Source organism: Oncorhynchus tshawytscha, unplaced genomic scaffold (genome assembly GCF_018296145.1).
Source record: "Oncorhynchus tshawytscha isolate Ot180627B unplaced genomic scaffold, Otsh_v2.0 Un_contig_457_pilon_pilon, whole genome shotgun sequence".
Classification (NCBI taxonomy): Eukaryota; Metazoa; Chordata; class Actinopteri; order Salmoniformes; family Salmonidae; genus Oncorhynchus; species Oncorhynchus tshawytscha.
The window spans coordinates 22,501-49,270 of record NW_024609653.1 but is presented as its reverse complement, the minus strand read 5'-3'; the positions used below and the strand labels follow the sequence as shown (position 1 = coordinate 49,270).

The following is a 26,770-nucleotide window of genomic DNA, read 5'->3' as shown; positions in this document are numbered from 1 at the left end:
CTCGCACACGCTTTTTCAGTTCTGCCCACAAATGTTCTATGGGATTGAGATCAGGGCTTTGTGATGGCCACTCCAATACCTTGACTTTGTTGTCCTTAAGGCATTTTGCCACAACTTATGCTTGGGGTCGTTGTCCATTTGGAAGACTCATTTGCGACCAAGCTTTAACTTCTGTCAACTGGTATTTCCATCAGTGTCGAGGCTATACAGTCAACTGGTATTTCCATCAGTGTAGAGGCTATACAGCTGACCAGTCAACTGGTATTTCCATCAGTGTAGAGGCTATACAGTCAACTGGTATTTCCATCAGTGTAGAGGCTATACAGTCAACTGGTATTTCCATCAGTGTAGAGGCTATACAGTCAACTGGTATTTCCATCAGTGTAGAGGCTATACAGTCAACTGGTATTTCCATCAGTGTAGAGGCTATACAGTCAACTGGTATTTCCATCAGTGTAGAGGCTATACAGTCAACTGGTATTTCCATCAGTGTAGAGGCTATACAGCCGACCAGTCAACTGGTATTTCCATCAGTGTAGAGGCTATACAGTCAACTGGTATTTCCATCAGTGTAGAGGCTATACAGTCAACTGGTATTTCCATCAGTGTAGAGGCTATAAAACATATAGACCAACCTATAGACAGTCAGATTATAGACCAACGTATGAACAGTCTGATTATAGACCAATTTACTGACAGTCTGATTATAGACCAACCTATGGACAGTCAGATTATAGACCAACCTATAGACAGTCAGATTATAGACCAACGTATGGACAGTCAGATTATAGACCAATTTACTGACAGTCTGATTATAGACCAACCTATGGACAGTCAGATTATAGACCAACCTATAGACAGTCAGATTATAGACCAACGTATGGACAGTCAGATTATAGACCAACGTATGGACAGTCAGATTATAGAACAACATATAGACAGTCAGGTTATAGACCAACCTATGGACAGTCAGATTATAGAACAACATATAGACAGTCAGGTTATAGACCAACCTATAGACAGTCAGATTATAGACCAACCTATGGACAGTCAGATTATAGACCAACCTATGGACAGTCAGATTATAGACCAATTTACTGACAGTCAGATTATAGACCAACGTATGGACAGTCAGATTATAGACCAATTTACTGACAGTCTGATTATAGACCAACCTATAGACAGTCAGATTATAGACCAACGTATGGACAGTCAGATTAGACCAATTTACTGACAGTCTGATTATAGACCAACCTATGGACAGTCAGATTATAGACCAACCTATAGACAGTCAGATTATAGACCAACGTATGGACAGTCAGATTATAGACCAATTTACTGACAGTCTGATTATAGACCAACCTATGGACAGTCAGATTATAGACCAACCTATAGACAGTCAGATTATAGACCAATGTATAGACAGTCAGATTATAGACCAACCTATGGACAGTCAGATTATAGACCAATTTACTGACAGTCTGATTATAGACCAATTTACTGACAGTCTGATTATAGACCAACCTATGGACAGTCAGATTATAGACCAACGTATAGACAGTCAGATTATAGACCAACCTATGGACAATCTGATTATAGACCAATTTACTGACAATCTGATTATAGACCAATTTACTGACAGAATGAGTGACAACAGAAGATACTTCTCAAGGGACAATTCTGTCCCCGCCTTAAGTCTCAGTTGAAGCTACTCCCCAAAATCCAAATGAAACTGAAGTCATATTTTTGAATGAACAATCTGTCAGAATTTCAGCCTTGGCTGGTTGCTTCGATTAGATGTCCCGTCTCCGTTGAGATGTTTTAACTGTCCGTAGTGCGTTGAGTTAGTGTTCTCCTGGCCTGTGACTGGGGATCAAGGATTCAGCACGAGGGGATTTATAGCTGGGGGCACTGAGGTGCACCTCTGACCATGGAGAGGGGTTTAAAAAAGGGACTCATTTCACCAAATTAATGTATAACCTCCAAAAAACAGCAATGATCTCTTTCTCTCTCCCCATAACCCTCTCTCTCTCTCTCCCATCCCTATCTCTCTCGCTCCCCTTCACCCTCTCTCTCCCCATCCCTCTCTCCCCCTTCACCCTCTCTCTCCCATCCCTCTCTCTCCATCCCTCTCTCTCTCTCCCCATCATCTCTCTCTCTCTCTCCCATCCCCATCTCTCTCTCCCCATCATCCTCTCGCTCCCCTTCACCCTCTCTCTCTCCCCCATCCCTATCTCTCACCCCCTTCACCCTCTCTCTCTCCCATCCCTCTCTCTCCCCCTTCACCCTCTCTCTCCCATCCCTCTCTCTCTCTCTCCCCATCATCTCTCTCTCTCTCTCCCCATCCATATCTCTCTCTCCCCATCATCCTCTCGCTCCCCTTCACCCTCTCTCTCTCCCCATCCCTATCTCTCCCCCTTCACCCTCTCTCTCCCATCCCTCTCTCTCCATCCCTCTCTCTCTCTCCCATCCCTCTCTCTCTCCCATCCCTCTCTCCCATCCCTATCTCTCTCCCCATCCCTATCTCTCTCTCCCAATCACCTTCTCTCTCCCCCATCCCTCTCTCTCCCAATCACCCTCTCTCCCCCATCCCTCTCTCTCCCCCATCCCTCTCTCTCAACCCATCCCTATCTATCTCTCCCCAATCACACTCTCTCTCCCCATCCCGATCTCTCTCCCCAATCACCCTCTCTCTCCCATCCCTCTCTCTCTCCCATCCATATCTCTCTCTCCCCATCCCTATCTCTCCCCCTTCACCCTCTCTCTCCCATCCCTCTCTCTCCATCCCTCTCTCTCTCTCCCATCCCTCTCTCTCTCCCATCCCTCTCTCTCTCCATCCCTATCTCTCTCCCTATCTCTCTCTCCCAATCACCTTCTCTCTCCCCCATCCCTCTCTCTCCCAATCACCCTCTCTCCCCATCCCTCTCTCTCCCCCATCCCTCTCTCTCCCATCCCTATCTATCTCTCTCCCCAATCACCCTCTCCCCATCCCGATCTCTCTCCCCAATCACCCTCTCTCTCCCCATCCCTCTCTCTCTCCCATCCTATCTATCTCTCTCCCCAATCAACCTCTCTCTTTCCCTATCCCTCTCTCCCCCATCCCTCTCTCTCCCCATCCCACTCCCCATCTCTCTATTTCTCCCCAGGTACTTGTTGTTCTACAGACAGACACTGGAGAAGTTGGTTTGTAGCGGTGTGCTGAGCCCGGGACAGACTGGTCTGGCTGTAGTATCTGAAGCTATCTCAGGCCTGTGGGATAGCTTCTCTCCAGAGCGCCGGGCAGCCTACCAGACCTGTCCCCCCCAGCAGAGCACCCTGGGCTGGGAAGGGCCGCCAGAGACACCCCCTACTCCTGTTCCAGACACCCACCTCCACCTCACGCTCCAGCCCTCCACTCAGGCAAACAGCCAGGGAGCCTCTTCTCCTTCTAGCTATGAAGAGGCGAGTACAGCTTTCATTAATCAATTATTTAATCAATTATAATGAATTATTTAATTGATTACTGGATTTTAATTGATTTGGCCAATTGGCGCGGCGGTCTAAGGCATTGTATCTCCGTGCTAGAGGCGTCACTACAGACCCTGGTTTGATCCCCAGCCCGTTTTCTTGAAGATCACTCCGAGACCCATCCGCTGCAGCTCTGTCGGCCATTGACTTGTCGTTCCCACCAGCCATCCACACACCGCTGTCATCAAATGGACTCATGGTAGCTACTAGTTCTGACTGAGCTCAATCGTCATGAAACGCAAATACAGCGATGAGTTTCTCTCTCTTCGTTTCACACAAACGTTGAGGAATAAACGGGAGCGCCCACAAGGGGAAGTGCTGAGTAATGAGTCTCTGAAAACCAACGAATTAATAGGAGGACACGTCCTGATCAAACACAGCGTGACGGTAAACCCAGGGAGGTCTTTCAGAGCAGGATGCTTCTGGGAAACGGTCCTTCTGGGAAACGGTCCTTCTGGGAAACGGTCCTTCTGGGAAACGGTCCTTCTGGGAAACGGTCCTTCTGGGAAACGGTCCTTCTGGGAAACGGTCCTCCTGGGAAACAGTCCTCCTGGGAAACAGTCCTTCTGGGAAACAGTCCTCCTGGGAAACAGTCCTCCTGGGAAACAATCCTTCTGGAAAACAGTGTTTCTGGGAAACAGTGTTTCTGGGAAACAGTCCTTCTGGGAAACAGTCCTTCTGGGAAACAGTCCTTCTGGGAAACAGTCCTTCTGGGAAACAGTCCTTCTGGAAAACAGTCCTTCTGGAAAACAGTCCTTCTGGAAAACAGTCCTTCTGGAAAACAGTCCTTCTGGAAAACAGTGGTTCTGGGAAACAGTCCTTCTGGGAAACAGTGTTTCTGGGAAACAGTCCTTCTGGGAAACAGTGTTTCTGGGAAACAGTCCTTCTGGGAAACAGTGTTTCGACAGTGGAACAGTGAGTCAGCTAGCAAGGGGTTGTTGTCATTTTATAACAGGTGATGATCTGCAGACATAAGGGAGTAACTAACTAACCTTCATAGTAGTAGATGTTTCTCTTTCTAACATTTCCCTGGCCTTGTACACAGCTAATAGCTAACATTCCTCTGGCCTTGTACACAGCTAATAGCTAACATTCCCCTGGCCTTGTACACAGCTAATAGCTAACATTCCCCTGGCCTTGTACACAGCTAATAGCTAACATTCCTCTGGCCTTGTACACAGCTAATAGCTAACAATCCCCTGGCATTGTACACAGCTAATAGCTAACATTTCCCTGGCCTTGTACACAGTTAATAGCTAATGTTAGCCAAACAAGCTAGCTACTGATAGTACAACACTAACTAACAGTACTGATGAAGATGAAAAATGATCAGGCCTCCTGTAAATAACTTACTGTAGAAATGATCAGGCCTCCTGTAAATAACTTACTGTAGAAATTATTTTTTGCTTTTTTGAGGTAAACCCACTCACACAGTTCTGTGTTGTTCATGTACAACAGGAAGTGGTATCCTGTCTGACTGAGAACCCACTCACACAGTTCTGGGTTGTTCATCTCCAGCAGGAAGTGGCCTCCTGCCTGACTGAGGAAGCAGTAGATGGTCCAGGTTGGCACCACGTACCCGTGTCAGTCCGGGATCTCAACTCTGGGGTCACACCGTCTCACAGCCTCGTCTCCTTCCTATGGAGAGGTCAGGGGTCACACCGTCTCACAGCCTCCTCTCCTTCCTATGGAGAGGTCAGGGGCCACACCGTCTCCTCTCCTTCCTATGGAGAGGTCAGGGGTCACACGGTCTCACAGCCTCCTCTCCTTCCTATGGAGAGGTCAGGGGTCACACCGTCTCCTCTCCTTCCTATGGAGAGGTCAGGGGTCACACCGTCTCTCCTTCCTATGGAGAGGTCAGGGGTCACACCGTCTCACAGCCTCCTCTCCTTCCTATGGAGAGGTCAGGGGTCACACCGTCTCACAGCCTTGTCTCCTTCCTATGGAGAGGTCAGGGGTCACACCGTCTCACAGCCTCGTCTCCTTCCTATGGAGAGGTTAGGACACACCGTATCACAGCCACATCCATATCCTCCAGCTACCATGTTCTGTCCCAGCTGTTTCTCCAGGCAGTGAGCTGCTCTGTTTCTCCAGGCAGTGAGCTGCTCTGTTTCTCCAGGCAGTGAGCTGCTCTGTTTCTCCAGGCAGTGAGCTGCTCTGTTTCTCCAGGCAGTGAGCTGCTCTGTTTCTCCAGGCAGTGAGCTGCTCTGTTTCTCCAGGCAGTGAGCTGCTCTGTTTCTCCAGACAGTGAGCTGCTCTGTTTCTCCAGACAGTGAGCTGCTCTGTTTCTCCAGGTAGTGAGCTGCTCTGTTTCTCCAGACAGTGAGCTACTCTGTTTCTCCAGACAGTGAGCTACTCTGTTTCTCCAGGTAGTGTTCAGAGTGTCTGGAGAGAAGGGGCTTTATCTCATAATACCGGGTGGCTCATATCTTTCTCGCTCTCCATTTCTCTCTCTATTTCTTTCTCCCTTCATTGGTGGACAAGTGATGATTTTCTGGCTGTATCTCTCTCTGTGTCTTTACCCCCCCCACCACTCTCCGTCTGTCTCTCCATCCCTGTGGCTCTCTCTCTCTCCTTCGTTTCATCCCTCTCTCCCAGTAGGCTTCTCCCAGGACAAGATGCCACCACTAATCCATCTGACAGGGGGAGGAAGGGAGGGAGAGATGGTCTCTCTAGCACCCTGTTTTAGTCTTCAGGGGTAAAAGACAATAGACAATAGGGTTAGCCGTTTTTAAGAGCCAGGATTGTGACGGCTTTGGTGGTTTGGCTCCCCGTCTAGAAGACACCCCTCGTCACTCTATTGTACTGACACACTACCCACAGTCATACCCCTGGAGAAATGGGACAGAGAGCCCATAGTGATGGAGGACAGTCAGTCATACCCCTGGAGAAATGGGACAGAGAGCCCATAGTGATGGAAGACAGACAGTCAGTCATACCCCTGGAGAAATGGGACAGAGACCCCATAGTGATGGAAGACAGTCATACCCCTGGAGAAATGGGACAGAGACCCCATAGTGATGGAAGACAGTCATACCCCTGGAGAAATGGGACAGAGACCCCATAGTGATGGAAGACAGTCAGTCATACCCCTGGAGAAATGGGACAGAGACCCCATAGTGATGGAAGACAGTCATACCCCTGGAGAAATGGGACAGAGACCCCATAGTGATGGAAGACAGACAGTCAGTCATACCCCTGGAGAAATGGGACAGAGACCCCATAGTGATGGAAGACAGTCATACCCCTGGAGAAATGGGACAGAGACCCCATAGTGATGGAAGACAGTCATACCCCTGGAGAAATGGGACAGAGACCCCATAGTGATGGAAGACAGACAGTCAGTCATACCCCTGGAGAAATGGGACAGAGACCCCATAGTGATGGAAGACAGTCATACCCCTGGAGAAATGGGACAGAGACCCCATAGTGATGGAAGACAGTCATACCCCTGGAGAAATGGGACAGAGACCCCATAGTGATGGAAGACAGTCAGTCATACCCCTGGAGAAATGGGACAGAGACCCCATAGTGATGGAAGACAGTCATACCCCTGGAGAAATGGGACAGAGACCCCATAGTGATGGAAGACAGACAGTCAGTCATACCCCTGGAGAAATGGGACAGAGACCCCATAGTGATGGAAGACAGTCATACCCCTGGAGAAATGGGACAGAGACCCCATAGTGATGGAAGACAGTCATACCCCTGGAGAAATGGGACAGAGACCCCATAGTGATGGAAGACAGACAGTCAGTCATACCCCTGGAGAAATGGGACAGAGACCCCATAGTGATGGAAGACAGTCATACCCCTGGAGAAATGGGACAGAGACCCCATAGTGATGGAAGACAGTCATACCCCTGGAGAAATGGGACAGAGACCCCATAGTGATGGAAGACAGTCATACCCCTGGAGAAATGGGACAGAGACCCCATAGTGATGGAAGACAGTCATACCCCTGGAGAAATGGGACAGAGACCCCATAGTGATGGAAGACAGTCATACCCCTGGAGAAATGGGACAGAGACCCCATAGTGATGGAAGACAGTCAGTCATACCCCTGGAGAAATGGGACAGAGACCCCATAGTGATGGAAGACAGTCATACCCCTGGAGAAATGGGACAGAGACCCCATAGTGATGGAAGACAGACAGTCAGTCATACCCCTGGAGAAATGGGACAGAGACCCCATAGTGATGGAAGACAGTCATACCCCTGGAGAAATGGGACAGAGACCCCATAATGATGGAAGACAGTCATACCCCTGGAGAAATGGGACAGAGACCCCATAGTGATGGAAGACAGACAGTCAGTCATACCCCTGGAGAAATGGGACAGAGACCCCATAGTGATGGAAGACAGTCATACCCCTGGAGAAATGGGACAGAGACCCCATAGTGATGGAAGACAGTCATACCCCTGGAGAAATGGGACAGAGACCCCATAGTGATGGAAGACAGTCATACCCCTGGAGAAATGGGACAGAGACCCCATAGTGATGGAAGACAGTCATACCCCTGGAGAAATGGGACAGAGACCCCATAGTGATGGAAGACAGTCATACCCCTGGAGAAATGGGACAGAGACCCCATAGTGATGGAAACAGTCAGTCATACCCCTGGAGAAATGGGACAGAGACCCCATAGTGATGGAAGACAGTCAGTCATACCCCTGGAGAAATGGGACAGAGACCCCATAGTGATGGAAGACAGTCAGTCATACCCCTGGAGAAATGGGACAGAGACCCCATAGTGATGGAAGACAGTCAGTCATACCCCTGGAGAAATGGGACAGAGACCCCATAGTGATGGAAGACAGTCAGTCATACCCTGGAGAAATGGGACAGAGACCCCATAGTGATGGAAGACAGACAGTCATACCCCTGGAGAAATGGGACAGAGACCCCATAGTGATGGAAGACAGACAGTCATACCCCTGGAGAAATGGGACAGAGACCCCATAGTGATGGAAGACAGACAGTCATACCCCTGGAGAAATGGGACAGAGACCCCATAGTGATGGAAGACAGTCATACCCCTGGAGAAATGGGACAGAGACCCCATAGTGATGGAAGACAGTCATACCCCTGGAGAAATGGGACAGAGACCCCATAGTGATGGAAGACAGTCAGTCATACCCCTGGAGAAATGGGACAGAGACCCCATAGTGATGGAAGACAGTCATACCCCTGGAGAAATGGGACAGAGACCCCATAGTGATGGAAGACAGTCAGTCATACCCCTGGAGAAATGGGACAGAGACCCCATAGTGATGGAAGACAGTCATACCCTGGAGAAATGGGACAGAGACCCCATAGTGATGGAAGACAGTCAGACATACCCCTGGAGAAATGGGACAGAGACCCCATAGTGATGGAAGACAGTCATACCCCTGGAGAAATGGGACAGAGACCCCATAGTGATGGAAGACAGTCATACCCCTGGAGAAATGGGACAGAGACCCCATAGTGATGGAAGACAGACAGTCAGTCATACCCCTGGAGAAATGGGACAGAGACCCCATAGTGATGGAAGACAGTCATACCCCTGGAGAAATGGGACAGAGACCCCATAGTGATGGAAGACAGTCATACCCCTGGAGAAATGGGACAGAGACCCCATAGTGATGGAAGACAGTCATACCCCTGGAGAAATGGGACAGAGACCCCATAGTGATGGAAGACAGTCATACCCCTGGAGAAATGGGACAGAGACCCCATAGTGATGGAAGACAGTCATACCCCTGGAGAAATGGGACAGAGACCCCATAGTGATGGAAGACAGTCAGTCATACCCCTGGAGAAATGGGACAGAGACCCCATAGTGATGGAAGACAGTCAGTCATACCCCTGGAGAAATGGGACAGAGACCCCATAGTGATGGAAGACAGTCAGTCATACCCCTGGAGAAATGGGACAGAGACCCCATAGTGATGGAAGACAGTCAGTCATACCCCTGGAGAAATGGGACAGAGACCCCATAGTGATGGAAGACAGTCAGTCATACCCCTGGAGAAATGGGACAGAGACCCCATAGTGATGGAAGACAGACAGTCATACCCCTGGAGAAATGGGACAGAGACCCCATAGTGATGGAAGACAGACAGTCATACCCCTGGAGAAATGGGACAGAGACCCCATAGTGATGGAAGACAGTCATACCCCTGGAGAAATGGGACAGAGACCCCATAGTGATGGAAGACAGTCATACCCCTGGAGAAATGGGACAGAGACCCCATAGTGATGGAAGACAGTCATACCCCTGGAGAAATGGGACAGAGACCCCATAGTGATGGAAGACAGTCAGTCATACCCCTGGAGAAATGGGACAGAGACCCCATAGTGATGGAAGACAGTCATACCCCTGGAGAAATGGGACAGAGACCCCATAGTGATGGAAGACAGTCAGTCATACCCCTGGAGAAATGGGACAGAGACCCCATAGTGATGGAAGACAGTCATACCCCTGGAGAAATGGGACAGAGACCCCATAGTGATGGAAGACAGTCATACCCCTGGAGAAATGGGACAGAGACCCCATAGTGATGGAAGACAGTCATACCCCTGGAGAAATGGGACAGAGACCCCATAGTGATGGAAGACAGTCATACCCCTGGAGAAATGGGACAGAGACCCCATAGTGATGGAAGACAGACAGTCAGTCATACCCCTGGAGAAATGGGACAGAGACCCCATAGTGATGGAAGACAGTCATACCCCTGGAGAAATGGGACAGAGACCCCATAGTGATGGAAGACAGACAGTCAGTCATACCCCTGGAGAAATGGGACAGAGACCCCATAGTGATGGAAGACAGACAGTCAGTCATACCCTGGAGAAATGGGACAGAGACCCCATAGTGATGGAAGACAGTCATACCCCTGGAGAAATGGGACAGAGACCCCATAGTGATGGAAGACAGACAGTCAGTCATACCCTGGAGAAATGGGACAGAGACCCCATAGTGATGGAAGACAGTCATACCCCTGGAGAAATGGGACAGAGACCCCATAGTGATGGAAGACAGTCATACCCCTGGAGAAATGGGACAGAGACCCCATAGTGATGGAAGACAGTCATACCCCTGGAGAAATGGGACAGAGACCCCATAGTGATGGAAGACAGTCATACCCCTGGAGAAATGGGACAGAGACCCCATAGTGATGGAAGACAGTCATACCCCTGGAGAAATGGGACAGAGACCCCATAGTGATGGAAGACAGTCAGTCATACCCCTGGAGAAATGGGACAGAGACCCCATAGTGATGGAAGACAGTCAGTCATACCCCTGGAGAAATGGGACAGAGACCCCATAGTGATGGAAGACAGTCAGTCATACCCCTGGAGAAATGGGACAGAGACCCCATAGTGATGGAAGACAGTCAGTCATACCCCTGGAGAAATGGGACAGAGACCCCATAGTGATGGAAGACAGTCAGTCATACCCTGGAGAAATGGGACAGAGACCCCATAGTGATGGAAGACAGACAGTCATACCCCTGGAGAAATGGGACAGAGACCCCATAGTGATGGAAGACAGACAGTCATACCCCTGGAGAAATGGGACAGAGACCCCATAGTGATGGAAGACAGTCATACCCCTGGAGAAATGGGACAGAGACCCCATAGTGATGGAAGACAGTCATACCCCTGGAGAAATGGGACAGAGACCCCATAGTGATGGAAGACAGTCATACCCCTGGAGAAATGGGACAGAGACCCCATAGTGATGGAAGACAGTCAGTCATACCCCTGGAGAAATGGGACAGAGACCCCATAGTGATGGAAGACAGTCATACCCCTGGAGAAATGGGACAGAGACCCCATAGTGATGGAAGACAGTCAGTCATACCCCTGGAGAAATGGGACAGAGACCCCATAGTGATGGAAGACAGTCATACCCCTGGAGAAATGGGACAGAGACCCCATAGTGATGGAAGACAGTCAGACATACCCTGGAGAAATGGGACAGAGACCCCATAGTGATGGAAGACAGTCATACCCCTGGAGAAATGGGACAGAGACCCCATAGTGATGGAAGACAGTCATACCCCTGGAGAAATGGGACAGAGACCCCATAGTGATGGAAGACAGACAGTCAGTCATACCCCTGGAGAAATGGGACAGAGACCCCATAGTGATGGAAGACAGTCATACCCCTGGAGAAATGGGACAGAGAGCCCATAGTGATGGAAGACAGACAGTCAGTCATACCCCTGGAGAAATGGGACAGAGACCCCATAGTGATGGAAGACAGACAGTCAGTCATACCCCTGGAGAAATGGGACAGAGACCCCATAGTGATGGAAGACAGTCATACCCCTGGAGAAATGGGACAGAGACCCCATAGTGATGGAAGACAGACAGTCAGTCATACCCCTGGAGAAATGGGACAGAGACCCCATAGTGATGGAAGACAGACAGTCATACCCCTGGAGAAATGGGACAGAGACCCCATAGTGATGGAAGACAGTCATACCCCTGGAGAAATGGGACAGAGACCCCATAGTGATGGAAGTCAGTCAGTCATACCCCTGGAGAAATGGGACAGAGACCCCATAGTGATGGAAGACAGTCATACCCCTGGAGAAATGGGACAGAGACCCCATAGTGATGGAAGACAGTCATACCCCTGGAGAAATGGGATAGAGACCCCATAGTGATGGAAGACAGTCATACCCCTGGAGAAATGGGACAGAGACCCCATAGTGATGGAAGACAGACAGTCATACCCCTGGAGAAATGGGACAGAGAGCCCATAGTGATGGAAGACAGTCAGTCATACCCCTGGAAAAATGGGACAGACACCCCATAGTGATGGAAGACAGACAGTCATACCCCTGGAGAAATGGGACAGAGACCCCATAGTGATGGAAGACAGTCAGATCTACAGCTTGTTGTTTCCTCTTGTTTCAGCCATGTTGTTACAACCGTTCCAGAATGTTGTTTGTTTGTTTGTTGTCAGGACCTGCTTCAGGATGCCTATGATGTGGTGAAGAAAGAGATGGACTCCACTTCAGACCACAGGTAGATTCACATATTACATTACGCTGATTTAATTACACAGCTGTCAATACAGTAAGCAGTAAGATGCCATCTGGAATCACCTGGAATGGTGTCCTTCAGAGTCATCCAATATCAATCAATCAATCAAATGTATTTATAAAGCCCTTCTTACATCAGCTGATATCTCAAAGTGCTGTACAGAAACCCAGCCTAAAACCCCAAACAGCAAGCAATGCAGGTGTAGAAGCACAGTGGCTCGGAAAAACTCCCTAGAAAGGCCAAAACCTAGGAAGAAACCTAGAGAGGAACCAGGCTATGAGGGGTGGCCAGTCCTCTTCTGGCTGTGCCGGGTGGAGATTATAAACCTAGAGAGGAACCAGGCTATAAGGGGTGGCCAGTCCTCTTCTGGCTGTGCCGGGTGGAGATTATAACAGAACATGGCCAAGATGTGGATGGAAAAAAAGCTGTCCTTGAAACGGTCTTGATATGTTCGTCAAAAGAGAGATCAGGTTCCAGAGTAACGCCGAGGTCCTTCACAGTTTTATTTGAGACGACTGTACAACCATCAAGATTAATTGTCAGATTCAACAGAAGATATCTTTGTTTCTTGGGACCTAGAACAAGCATCTCTGTTTTGTCCGAGTTTAAAAGTAGAACGTTTGCAGCCATCCACTTCCTTATGTCTGAAACACATGCTTCTAGCGAGGGCAATTTTGGGGCTTCACCATGTTTCATTGAAATGTACAGCTGTGTGTCATCCGCATAGCAGTGAAAGTTTACATTATGTTTTCGAATGACATCCCCAAGAGGTAAAATATATAGTGAAAACAATAGTGGTCCTAAAACGGAACCTTGAGGAACACCGAAATTTACAGTTGATTTGTCAGAGGACAAACCATTCACAAACTGATATCTTTCAGACAGATAAGATCTAAACCAGGCCAGAACTTGTCCGTGTAGACCAATTTGGGTTTCCAATCTCTCCAAAAGAATGTGGTGATCGATGGTATCAAAAGCAGCACTAAGGTCTAGGAGCACGAGGACCGAGATCCAGAGCCTCGGTCTGACGCCATTAAAATGTCATTTACCACCTTCACAAGTGCCGTCTCAGTGCTATGATGGGGTCTACAACCAGACTGAAGCATTTCGTATATACATTGTTTGTCTTCAGGAAAGCAGTGAGTTGCTGCGCAACAGTCTTTTCTAAATGCTTTGAGAGGAGATTCGAGACAGACCTCCACCAGAAAACACATATAGATTAGTAGAATCATATGGTAATCGATGAAGTCACATTCACATAATCCTGCCAACCAGCCTTAGGGACACTGTCCTGCTATCTATCACAGTATGACAGTGGTGTTACCAGTCTATCACAGTATGACAGTGGTGTTACCAGTCCTGCTATCTATCACAGTATGACAGTGGTGTTACCAGTCTATCACAGTATGACAGTGGTGTTACCAGTCCTGCCCTACTATCACAGTATGACAGTGGTGTTACCAGTCTATCACAGTATGACAGTGGTGTTACCAGTCCTGCTATCTATCACAGTATGACAGTGGTGTTACCAGTCCTGCTATCTATCACAGTATGACAGTGGTGTTACCAGTCTATCACAGTATGACCGTGGTGTTACCAGTCCTGCTATCTATCACAGTATGACAGTGGTGTTACCAGTCCTGCTATCTATCACAGTATGACAGTGGTGTTACCAGTCCTGCTATCTATCACAGTATGACAGTGGTGTTACCAGTCCTGCTATCTATCACAGTATGACAGTGGTGTTACCAGTCTATCACAGTATGACAGTGGTGTTACCAGTCCTGCTATCTATCACAGTATGACAGTGGTGTTACCAGTCCTGCTATCTATCACAGTATGACAGTGGTGTTACCAGTCCTGCTATCTATCACAGTATGACAGTGGTGTTACCAGTCCTGCTATCTATCACAGTATGACAGTGGTGTTACCAGTCCTGCTATCTATCACAGTATGACAGTGGTGTTACCAGTCTATCACAGTATGACAGTGGTGTTACCAGTCCTGCTATCTATCACAGTATGACAGTGGTGTTACCAGTCTATCACAGTATGACAGTGGTGTTACCAGTCCTGCTATCTATCACAGTATGACCGTGGTGTTACCAGTCCTGCTATCTATCACAGTATGACAGTGGTGTTACCAGTCCTGCTATCTATCACAGTATGACAGTGGTGTTACCAGTCCTGCTATCTATCACAGTATGACAGTGGTGTTACCAGTCCTGCTATCTATCACAGTATGACCGTGGTGTTACCAGTCCTGCTATCTATCACAGTATGACCGTGGTGTTACCAGTCCTGCTATCTATCACAGTATGACCGTGGTGTTACCAGTCCTGCTATCTATCACAGTATGACCGTGGTGTTACCAGTCCTGCTATCTATCACAGTATGACCGTGGTGTTACCAGTCCTGCTATCTATCACAGTATGACAGTGGTGTTACCAGTCCTGCTATCTATCACAGTATGACCGTGGTGTTACCAGTCCTGCTATCTATCACAGTATGACCGTGGTGTTACCAGTCCTGCTATCTATCACAGTATGACAGTGGTGTTACCAGTCCTGCTATCTATCACAGTATGACAGCGGTGTTACCAGTCCTGCTATCTATCACAGTATGACAGTGGTGTTACCAGTCCTGCTATCTATCACAGTATGACTGTGGTGTTACCAGTCCTGCTATCTATCACAGTATGACCGTGGTGTTACCAGTCTATCACAGTATGACAGTGGTGTTACCAGTCTTGCTATCTATCACAGTATGACAGTGGTGTTACCAGTCCTGCTATCTATCACAGTATGACTGTGGTGTTACCAGTCCTGCTATCTATCACAGTATGACCGTGGTGTTACCAGTCTATCACAGTATGACAGTGGTGTTACCAGTCCTGCTATCTATCACAGTATGACCGTGGTGTTACCAGTCTATCATTTATTCAACAACACCAAATGATTTGGCCTGTATCAAACATTCAGTAAAGCAGGCCCCCATACAGACAGAATATTCTGCCATCGGTGACAACTGATGAGTCACTGTAATGAGACCTTATTCAGAGTGAAAATCTGGGAGGGAGACAAACATCACTATACTGCTACTCAGCCCAGGAAGGAGAGAGAGAGAGAGAGACTGGGAGTCTGGGCTGAGTAACAGTAGGACTGGGAGTCTGGGCTGAGTAACAGTAGGACTGGGAGTCTGGGCTGAGTAACAGTAGGACTGGGAGTCTGGGCTGAGTAACAGTAGGACTGGGAGTCTGGGCTGAGTAACAGTAGGACTGGGAGTTTGGGCTGAGTAACAGTAGGACTGGGAGTCTGGGCTGAGTAACAGTAGGACTGGGAGTCTGGGCTGAGTAACAGTAGGACTGGGAGTCTGGGCTGAGTAACAGTAGGACTGGGAGTCTGGGCTGAGTAACAGTAGGACTGGGAGTCTGGGCTGAGTAACAGTAGGACTGGGAGTCTGGGCTGAGTAACTGAGTAACAGTAGGACTGGGAGTCTGGGCTGAGTAACTGAGTAACAGTAGGACTGGGAGTCTGGGCTGAGTAACAGTAGGACTGGGAGTCTGGGCTGAGTAACTGAGTAACAGTAGGACTGGGAGTCTGGGCTGAGTAACTGAGTAACAGTAGGACTGGGAGTCTGGGCTGAGTAACAGTAGGACTGGGAGTCTGGGCTGAGTAACAGTAGGACTGGGAGTCTGGGCTGAGTAACAGTGGGACTGGGAGTCTGGGCTGAGTAACAGTAGGACTGGGAGTCTGGGCTGAGTAACAGTAGGACTGGGAGTCTGGGCTGAGTAACAGTAGGACTGGGAGTCTGGGCTGAGTAACAGTAGGACTGGGAGTCTGGGCTGAGTAACAGTGGGACTGGGAGTCTGGGCTGAGTAACAGTAGGACTGGGAGTCTGGGCTGAGTAACAGTAGGACTGGGAGTCTGGGCTGAGTAACAGTAGGACTGGGAGTCTGGGCTGAGTAACAGTAGGACTGGGAGTCTGGGCTGAGTAACAGTAGGACTGGGAGTCTGAACATTCATTATCCATTTATCCAGACGACCACCACTGCTCTTTTCATAATTACGTTTGCTATTGCCAAGTCAACAATCTGTTTGGTTGTACACTGTCTGTTTAACCCTGACAAATACACTCTGCTCTCTCTTCTCCATCTCTCTCTACATATCTCTCTCTTCTGTCTACATATCTCTCTTCTCTATCTCTCTTCTATCTCTCTCTTCTCTCTACATATCTCTCTCTTCTCTCTACATATCTCTCTCTTCTCTCTACATATCTCTCTCTTCTCTCTACATATCTCTCTTCTCTACATATCTCTCTCTTCTGTCTACATATCTCTCTCTTCTCTCTACATATCTCTCATCTCTATCTCTCTTCTCTCTACATATGTCTCTTCTCTCTACATATGTCTCTTCTCTCTACATATGTCTCTTCTCTCTACATATGTCTCTTCTCTCTACATATCTCTCTTCTCTCTACATATGTCTCTTCTCTCTACATATGTCTCTTCTCTCTACATATGTCTCTTCTCTCTACATATGTCTCTTCTCTCTACATATCTCTCTCTTCTCTCTACATATCTCTCTCTTCTCTCTACATATCTCTCTCTTCTCTCTACATATCTCTCTCTTCTCTCTACATATCTCTCTTCTCTATCTCTTCTCTCTACATATCTCTCTCTTCTCTACATATCTCTCTCTTCTCTCTACATATCTCTCTTCTCTATCTCTTCTCTCTACATATCTCTCTCTTCTCTCTCTTCTCTCTACATACAGTGGGGCAAAAAAGTATTTAGTCAGCCACCAATTGTGCAAGTTCTCCCACTTAAAAAGATGAGAGAGGCCTGTAATTTTAATCATAGGTACACTTCTACAGTACTACTGCCAAGAGATGAGCTGTAGGTGTACCTACCATAGGAGTCTCCTCGAAGCCTACCATTGACTATGTACATACCAGCATGCAACAGAGCTATGAGCTCTCTCTCTCCTCTCTCCCCCTCCCCTGGTGACCAGCTTAGACAGTCTATATTTAATTGGGTCCTACCTCTGTTCTCCTCTTATGGCTTCACAGCTTTAACAGTTACTATATTCAGGTGGCTGAACAGAGCAGGTCTCAGGGCAGGTCTCAGAACAGATCTCAGAACAGGGCAGGTCTCAGAACAGAGCAGGTCTCAGAACAGAGCAGGTCTCAGAACAGAGCAGGTCTCAGAACAGAGCAGGTCTCAGAACAGAGCAGGTCTCAGAACAGAGCAGGTCTCAGAACAGGGCAGGTCCCAGAACAGGGCAGATCTCAGAACAGGGCAGGTCTCAGAACAGACCAGGTCTCGGAACAGACCAGGTCTCGGAACAGGGCAGGTCTCGGAACAGGGCAGGTCTCAGAACGGAACAGACCAGGTCTCAGAACAGAGCAGGTATCAGAACAGAGCAGGTCTCAGAACAGGGCAGGTCTCAGAACGGAACAGACCAGGTCTCAGAAAAGAGCAGGTCTCAGAATAGAGCAGGTCTCAGAACATGTTAGTGGTAAGGCAGAGGAGAGCGGGAGGGATGAGGAAAGAGAGAAGAGATAGTAGTGAGAAGAGAGAGGATCTAGGGAGAGGAGGGAGAGAGAAAGAGACAGGGTAGAGGAGAGAGAGAGACAGGGTAAAGGAGAGAGGGAGGAGAGAGAGAGACAGGGTAGAGGAGAGAGGGGGAGAAAGAGAGAGACAGGGTAGAGGAGAGAGAGAGAGAGAGAGAGACACAGAGAGACCGGGTAGAGGAGAGAGAGAGAGAGAGAGACAGAGAGAGAGAGAGAGAGAGAAAGAGAGAGAGACAGGGTAGAGGAGAGAGAGAGAGAGAGAGAGAGAGAGACAGGGTAGAGGAGAGAGAGATGATAAAGGTGGTGGCTTTGGACCAGCTCTCATTAAGAATTCACTTTTAATTAGGTCTCCCTCAACAAAGGACTGGGCCCTGACGAGCCCTGGATAACACACACAGATATACACACCCCCTGACTACACACACACTCCCTATTCACAGAAACCGATGTACTGGCAGGGAACGTGGTTCACGAAGTCCCTCTGCCTCCATCTTCCCATTGGAGGAGAAGGTCAGAGGGGAGGGACCTCCTGGCTTTCTCATCCAATGGGATTTAATAAGGCGAGGAGAAAGGACTCAAGGAGTATGTTCTTTGAGATTGTCCCAATGCTCTCTCTCTTAATAATTACCTTCTCTACTCAGTCTCTTTTCCCTGCTCCTCTGTCCTCTGATGGACTGTAGGACTGGTGTTGACTCATTACCAACCACTTCTCTCTGTGTGTCTCCAGTCCTGTCTGCTCCTCTGTCCTCTGATGGACTGTAGGACTGGTGTTGACTCATTACCAACCACTTGTCTCTCTGTCTCCAGTCCTGTCTGCTCCTCTGTCCTCTGATGGACTGGTGTTGACTCATTACCAACCACTTCTCTGTGTGTCTCCAGTCCTGTCTGCTCCTCTGTCCTCTGATGGACTGGTGTTGACTCATTACCAACCACTTGTCTCTCTCTGTCTCCAGTCCTGTCTGCTCCTCTGTCCTCTGATGGACTGGTGTTGACTCATTACCAACCACTTGTCTCTCTCTGTCGCCAGTCCTGTCTGCTCCTCTGTCCTCTGATGGACTGGTGTTGACTCATTACTAACCACTTCTCTCTGTGTGTCTCCAGTCCTGTCTGCTCCTCTGTCCTCTGATGGACTGGTGTTGACTCATTACCAACCACTTGTCTCTCTCTGTCTCCAGTCCTGTCCTGGCCTCTCCTCAGTGTGGGGACTTTGACAAGCTCCGGGAGATCTATAAGGACATCATGTGTTTCGTCAAGACTCAGATGGTGGAGAAACCAGAATATAACCAGGTATGGTAGAAACCAGAACATAACCAGGTATGGTAGGAACCAGAACATAACCAGGTATGATAGAAACCAGAACATAACCAGGTATGGTAGGAACCAGAACATAACCAGGTATGGTAGGAACTAGAACATAACCAGGTATGGTAGGAACTAGAACATAACCAGGTATGGTAGGAACTAGAACATAACCTGGTATGGTAGGAACTAGAATATAACCAGGTATGGTAGGAACCAGAACATAACCAGGTATGGTAGGAACCAGAACATAACCAGAACATAACCAGGTATGGTAGGAACTAGAATATAACCAGGTATGGTAGGAACCAGAACATAACCAGAACATAACCAGGTATGGTAGGAACTAGAATATAACCAGGTATGGTAGGAACCAGAACATAACCTGGTATGGTAGGAACTAGAATATAATCAGGTATGGTAGGAACCAGAACATAACCAGAACATAACCAGGTATGGTAGGAACGAGAACATAACCAGGTATGGTAGAAACCAGAACATAACCAGGTATGATAGAAACCAGAACATAACCAGGTATGATAGAAACCAGAACATAACCAGGTATGGTAGGAACCAGAACATAACCAGGTATGGTAGGAACCAGAACATAACCAGGTATGGTAGGAACCAAAACATAACCAGGTATGGTAGGAACCAAAACATAACCAGGTATGGTAGGAACCAAAACATAACCAGGTATGGTAGGAACCAGATCCTAACCAGGTATGGTAGGAACCAGAACATAACCAGAACATAACCACGTATGGTAGGAACCAGAACATAACCAGGTATGGTAGGAACCAAAACATAACCAGGTATGGTAGGAACCAGAACATAACCAGGTATGATAGGAACCAGAACATAACCAGAACATAACCAGGTATGGTAGGAACCAAAACATAACCAGGTATGGTAGGAACCAGAACATAACCAGGTATGATAGGAACCAGAACATAACCAGGACATAACCAGGTATGGTAGGAACCAGAACATAACCACGTATGGTAGGAACCAGAACATAACCACGTATGGTAGGAACCAAAACATAACCAGGTATGGTAGGAACCAGAACATAACCAGGTATGGTAGGAACCAGATCCTAACCAGGTATGATAGGAACCAGAACATAACCAGGTATGGTAGGAACCAGAACATAACCAGGTATGGTAGGAACCAGAACATAACCAGGTATGGTAGGAACCAGAACATAACCAGAACATAACCAGGTATGGTAGGAACCAGAACATAACCAGAACATAACCAGGTATTACAGACATAGTATAGGACCTGTCTGTCTGTCTGTCCTCCGGGTAACAGGTTCTCTCTCCGTATAGGACCTGTCTGTCTGTCCTCCAGGTAACAGGTTCTCTCTCTCCGTATAGGACCTGTCTGTCTGTCCTCCAGGTAACAGGTTCCCTCTCCGTATAGGACCTGTCTGTCTGTCCTCCAGGTAACAGGTTCTCTCTCCGTATAGGACCTGTCTGTCTGTCCTCCAGGTAACAGGTTCTCTCTCTCCGTATAGGACCTGTCTGTCTGTCCTCCAGGTAACAGGTTCTCTCTCCGTATAGGACCTGTCTGTCTGTCCTCCAGGTAACAGGTTCTCTCTCTCCGTATAGGACCTGTCTGTCTGTCCTCCAGGTAACAGGTTCTCTCTCCGTATAGGACCTGTCTGTCTGTCCTCCAGGTAACAGGTTCTCTCTCTCCGTATAGGACCTGTCTGTCTGTCCTCCAGGTAACAGGTTCTCTCTCTCCGTATAGGACCTGTCTGTCTGTCCTCCAGGTAACAGGTTCTCTCTCTCCGTATAGGACCTGTCTGTCTGTCCTCCAGGTAACAGGTTCTCTCTCTCCGTATAGGACCTGTCTGTCTGTCCTCCAGGTAACAGGTTCTCTCTCTCCGTATAGGACCTGTCTGTCCTCCAGGTAACAGGTTCTCTCTCCGTATAGGACCTGTCTGTCTGTCCTCCAGGTAACAGGTTCTCTCTCTCCGTATAGGACCTGTCTGTCTGTCCTCCAGGTAACAGGTTCTCTCTCTCCGTATAGGACCTGTCTGTCCTCCAGATAACAGGTTCTCTCTCTCCGTATAGGACCTGTCTGTCCTCCAGGTAACAGGTTCTCTCTCTCCGTATAGGACCTGTCTGTCTGTCCTCCAGATAACAGGTTCTCTCTCTCCGTATAGGACCTGTCTGTCTGTCCTCCAGGTAACAGGTTCTCTCTCCGTATAGGACCTGTCTGTCTGTCCTCCAGGTAACAGGTTCTCTCTCTCCGTATAGGACCTGTCTGTCTGTCCTCCAGGTAACAGGTTCTCTCTCCGTATAGGACCTGTCTGTCTGTCCTCCAGGTAACAGGTTCTCTCTCTCCGTATAGGACCTGTCTGTCTGTCCTCCAGGTAACAGGTTCTCTCTCCGTATAGGACGTGTGTCTGTCTGTCCTCCAGATAACAGGTTCTCTCTCTCCGTATAGGACCTGTCTGTCCTCCAGGTAACAGGTTCTCTCTCCGTATAGGACCTGTCTGTCTGTCCTCCAGGTAACAGGTTCTCTCTCCGTATAGGACCTGTCTGTCTGTCCTCCAGGTAACAGGTTCTCTCTCCGTATAGGACCTGTCTGTCCTCCAGGTAACAGGTTCTCTCTCTCCGTATAGGACCTGTCTGTCTGTCCTCCAGGTAACAGGTTCTCTCTCCGTATAGGACCTGTCTGTCCTCCAGGTAACAGGTTCTCACTCTCCGTATAGGACCTGTCTGTCTGTCCTCCAGGTAACAGGTTCTCTCTCCGTATAGGACCTGTCTGTCCTCCAGGTAACAGGTTCTCTCTCCGTATAGGACCTGTCTGTCTGTCCTCCAGGTAACAGGTTCTCTCTCTCCGTATAGGACCTGTCTGTCTGTCCTCCAGGTAACAGGTTCTCTCTCTCCGTATAGGACCTGTCTGTCCTCCAGATAACAGGTTCTCTCTCTCCGTATAGGACCTGTCTGTCCTCCAGGTAACAGGTTCTCTCTCTCCGTATAGGACCTGTCTGTCTGTCCTCCAGATAACAGGTTCTCTCTCTCCGTATAGGACCTGTCTGTCTGTCCTCCAGGTAACAGGTTCTCTCTCCGTATAGGACCTGTCTGTCTGTCCTCCAGGTAACAGGTTCTCTCTCTCCGTATAGGACCTGTCTGTCTGTCCTCCAGGTAACAGGTTCTCTCTCCGTATAGGACCTGTCTGTCTGTCCTCCAGGTAACAGGTTCTCTCTCTCCGTATAGGACCTGTCTGTCTGTCCTCCAGGTAACAGGTTCTCTCTCCGTATAGGACCTGTCTGTCTGTCCTCCAGGTAACAGGTTCTCTCTCTCCGTATAGGACCTGTCTGTCTGTCCTCCAGGTAACAGGTTCTCTCTCCGTATAGGACCTGTCTGTCTGTCCTCCAGGTAACAGGTTCTCTCTCTCCGTATAGGACCTGTCTGTCTGTCCTCCAGGTAACAGGTTCTCTCTCTCCGTATAGGACCTGTCTGTCTGTCCTCCAGGTAACAGGTTCTCTCTCTCCGTATAGGACCTGTCTGTCTGTCCTCCAGGTAACAGGTTCTCTCTCTCCGTATAGGACCTGTCTGTCTGTCCTCCAGGTAACAGGTTCTCTCTCTCCGTATAGGACCTGTCTGTCCTCCAGGTAACAGGTTCTCTCTCCGTATAGGACCTGTCTGTCTGTCCTCCAGGTAACAGGTTCTCTCTCTCCGTATAGGACCTGTCTGTCTGTCCTCCAGGTAACAGGTTCTCTCTCTCCGTATAGGACCTGTCTGTCCTCCAGATAACAGGTTCTCTCTCTCTCCGTATAGGACCTGTCTGTCCTCCAGGTAACAGGTTCTCTCTCTCCGTATAGGACCTGTCTGTCTGTCCTCCAGATAACAGGTTCTCTCTCTCCGTATAGGACCTGTCTGTCTGTCCTCCAGGTAACAGGTTCTCTCTCCGTATAGGACCTGTCTGTCTGTCCTCCAGGTAACAGGTTCTCTCTCTCCGTATAGGACCTGTCTGTCTGTCCTCCAGGTAACAGGTTCTCTCTCCGTATAGGACCTGTCTGTCTGTCCTCCAGGTAACAGGTTCTCTCTCTCCGTATAGGACCTGTCTGTCTGTCCTCCAGGTAACAGGTTCTCTCTCCCGTATAGGACCTGTCTGTCCTCCAGGTAACAGGTTCTCTCTCTCCGTATAGGACCTGTCTGTCCTCCAGATAACAGGTTCTCTCTCTCCGTATAGGACCTGTCTGTCCTCCAGGTAACAGGTTCTCTCTCTCCGTATAGGACCTGTCTGTCTGTCCTCCAGATAACAGGTTCTCTCTCTCCGTATAGGACCTGTCTGTCTGTCCTCCAGGTAACAGGTTCTCTCTCTCCGTATAGGACCTGTCTGTCTGTCCTCCAGGTAACAGGTTCTCTCTCTCCGTATAGGACCTGTCTGTCTGTCCTCCAGGTAACAGGTTCTCTCTCTCCGTATAGGACCTGTCTGTCTGTCCTCCAGGTAACAGGTTCTCTCTCCGTATAGGACCTGTCTGTCTGTCCTCCAGGTAACAGGTTCTCTCTCTCCGTATAGGACCTGTCTGTCTGTCCTCCAGGTAACAGGTTCTCTCTCTCCGTATAGGACCTGTCTGTCTGTCCTCCAGGTAACAGGTTCTCTCTCTCCGTATAGGACCTGTCTGTCTGTCCTCCAGGTAACAGGTTCTCTCTCCGTATAGGACCTGTCTGTCTGTCCTCCAGGTAACAGGTTCTCTCTCTCCGTATAGGACCTGTCTGTCTGTCCTCCAGGTAACAGGTTCTCTCTCTCCGTATAGGACCTGTCTGTCCTCCAGATAACAGGTTCTCTCTCTCCGTATAGGACCTGTCTGTCCTCCAGGTAACAGGTTCTCTCTCTCCGTATAGGACCTGTCTGTCTGTCCTCCAGGTAACAGGTTCTCTCTCTCCGTATAGGACCTGTCTGTCTGTCCTCCAGGTAACAGGTTCTCTCTCTCCGTATAGGACCTGTCTGTCCTCCAGATAACAGGTTCTCTCTCTCCGTATAGGACCTGTCTGTCCTCCAGGTAACAGGTTCTCTCTCTCCGTATAGGACCTGTCTGTCTGTCCTCCAGGTAACAGGTTCTCTCTCTCCGTATAGGACCTGTCTGTCTGTCCTCCAGGTAACAGGTTCTCTCTCTCCGTATAGGACCTGTCTGTCTGTCCTCCAGGTAACAGGTTCTCTCTCTCCGTATAGGACCTGTCTGTCTGTCCTCCAGATAACAGGTTCTCTCTCTCCGTATAGGACCTGTCTGTCTGTCCTCCAGGTAACAGGTTCTCTCTCTCCGTATAGGACCTGTCTGTCTGTCCTCCAGGTAACAGGTTCTCTCTCCGTATAGGACCTGTCTGTCTGTCCTCCAGGTAACAGGTTCTCTCTCCGTATAGGACCTGTCTGTCTGTCCTCCAGGTAACAGGTTCTCTCTCTCCGTATAGGACCTGTCTGTCTGTCCTCCAGGTAACAGGTTCTCTCTCCGTATAGGACCTGTCTGTCTGTCCTCCAGGTAACAGGTTCTCTCTCCGTATAGGACCTGTCTGTCTGTCCTCCAGGTAACAGGTTCTCTCTCCGTATAGGACCTGTCTGTCCTCCAGGTAACAGGTTCTCTCTCTCCGTATAGGACCTGTCTGTCTGTCCTCCAGGTAACAGGTTCTCTCTCCGTATAGGACCTGTCTGTCTGTCCTCCAGGTAACAGGTTCTCTCTCCGTATAGGACCTGTCTGTCCTCCAGGTAACAGGTTCTCTCTCCGTATGGGACCTGTCTGTCTGTCCTCCAGGTAACAGGTTCTCTCTCCGTATAGGACGTGTGTCTGTCTGCTATGCGGGACCGTGAGGAGATCTTTCTCCAGTGCTCCGAGTCCTTCGACAGTGAGGACATGTGAATCACAGGAGGCTGCTGACGGGAGGACGGCTCATAGAAATGTCCGGAAACGAAGCAAACTGAATCACATCAAACACCCGGAATCCATGGAAACCATGTGTGATGTATTTAATGCCGTTCCACCGATTCCGCTCCTGGCATTACCCACAAGCCTGTTCACCAACTTCCTGTTTCTGGGACCAATCAGAACAGTTAGATTGTGTTTGATATATTTAATACTGTTCTCCCCAATTAACCTGTTCACCAACTTCCTGTTTCTGGGACCAATCAGAACAGTTAGAATGTGTTTGATATATTTAATACTGTTCCACTGATTCAGCTCCAGTCATTACCCACAAGCCTGTTCACCTCAATTAACCTGTTCACCAACTTCCTGTCATGTGAACACCTATAAGTGTTTGTTCCTGGTGACATGAAAGACACATTGTGTTGCTTTGTTGATAAATGATCACGTTTTGGGATTTGTTTTTATAAATGTTCAGCTTTTCCACACGTTTATTGTTCCAGACATGTTTTATAATCTGGTTCAAATCATTCATCTGCCTTTTTAGTCCATTAAGAATCAGCATTTTGTCCAGCCAGTCTTTCTCTGTGTATTAAGCCTCAGAGAGGGATGAGGGTCTCACAGTGTCCAGCAGCGGTGCCCAAACTAAGGGTCGCGACCCCCATGTGGGGACGCCTGATGTGAAAACGAGGTTGCGGAAGAATTTCCAAAAAATCCTGAAAATAAAATTTAAAAAAAATAAAACACATTTTTTTTAAATATCGCCTTTTGTATCTTTGTAATGTGGTTAACCTTAAAAATGGAAATGAACATGTTTACAATCTAAAAGATAAAATTCAAACAGTGGCCCTTAAATCGTAGGGGAAAAGGCTGATCTGAATGACTCTAGTGTGGCCTTTCGAGCTGCTATGCAATACCCATAAAACCTAGCGGTCAAACAGGGAAATGGTTCCAATCGTTTTTCCACCATTCATTTGTATGGAACCCCTGGTCTTCAGGCTTCTGAGCCTCCCGGTCGCATTCTAGAAATACAGATCCCGTGTGTCTGGATGAGTCTGTCTGTCTGCCTCCAGCCCCAGACTAGTTCTCTCTCTTCTGCCTCATAGTGAGCAGACCAGTCTCCAGCCCCAGTCTCCACCTCACACTGCCTGAGGATGCCCATGGCAGTCCGTCTGTCTGTCTCTTCCCCCAGCCCCAGGCCAGTCCTCTTTCTGCCTAGTGAGCAATCATTTCCTAGCTTCAACCCCATCCTAATACAGCCTGAGGGTCCATGTCTGTCTGTCTGCCTGCCTCTCTCCCCAGCCCGGTACCCTCTGCCTTAGTGAGCTACAGTCCCCGGCGTCATCCCAACAGTCCCCGGCGTCATCCCAACAGTCCCCGGCGTCATCCCAACAGTCCCCGGCGTCATCCCAACAGTCCCGGCGTCATCCCAACAGTCCCCGGCGTCATCCCAACAGTCCCGGC

At 48.7% G+C, this 26,770-nt stretch overlaps 1 protein-coding gene across 2 annotated transcripts in view; it reads left to right on the top strand.

Moving 5' to 3' along the window:
* The window catches only part of LOC112228812 (stimulated by retinoic acid gene 8 protein homolog), a 44,013-nt gene extending 17,944 nt beyond the window's left edge, over nt 1-26,069 (top strand). For both annotated transcript variants that reach the window (XM_042316653.1, XM_042316652.1), the window contains exons 6-9: nt 3,147-3,441; nt 12,474-12,535; nt 19,302-19,413; nt 25,223-26,069. In XM_042316653.1, coding sequence (XP_042172587.1) covers nt 3,147-3,441; nt 12,474-12,535; nt 19,302-19,413; nt 25,223-25,303 — 550 coding nt within the window. In that variant the 3' untranslated portion in view covers nt 25,304-26,069. The remainder of the gene's footprint in view (nt 1-3,146; nt 3,442-12,473; nt 12,536-19,301; nt 19,414-25,222) is intronic.
* Nucleotides 26,070-26,770: the final 701 nt, after the last annotated feature.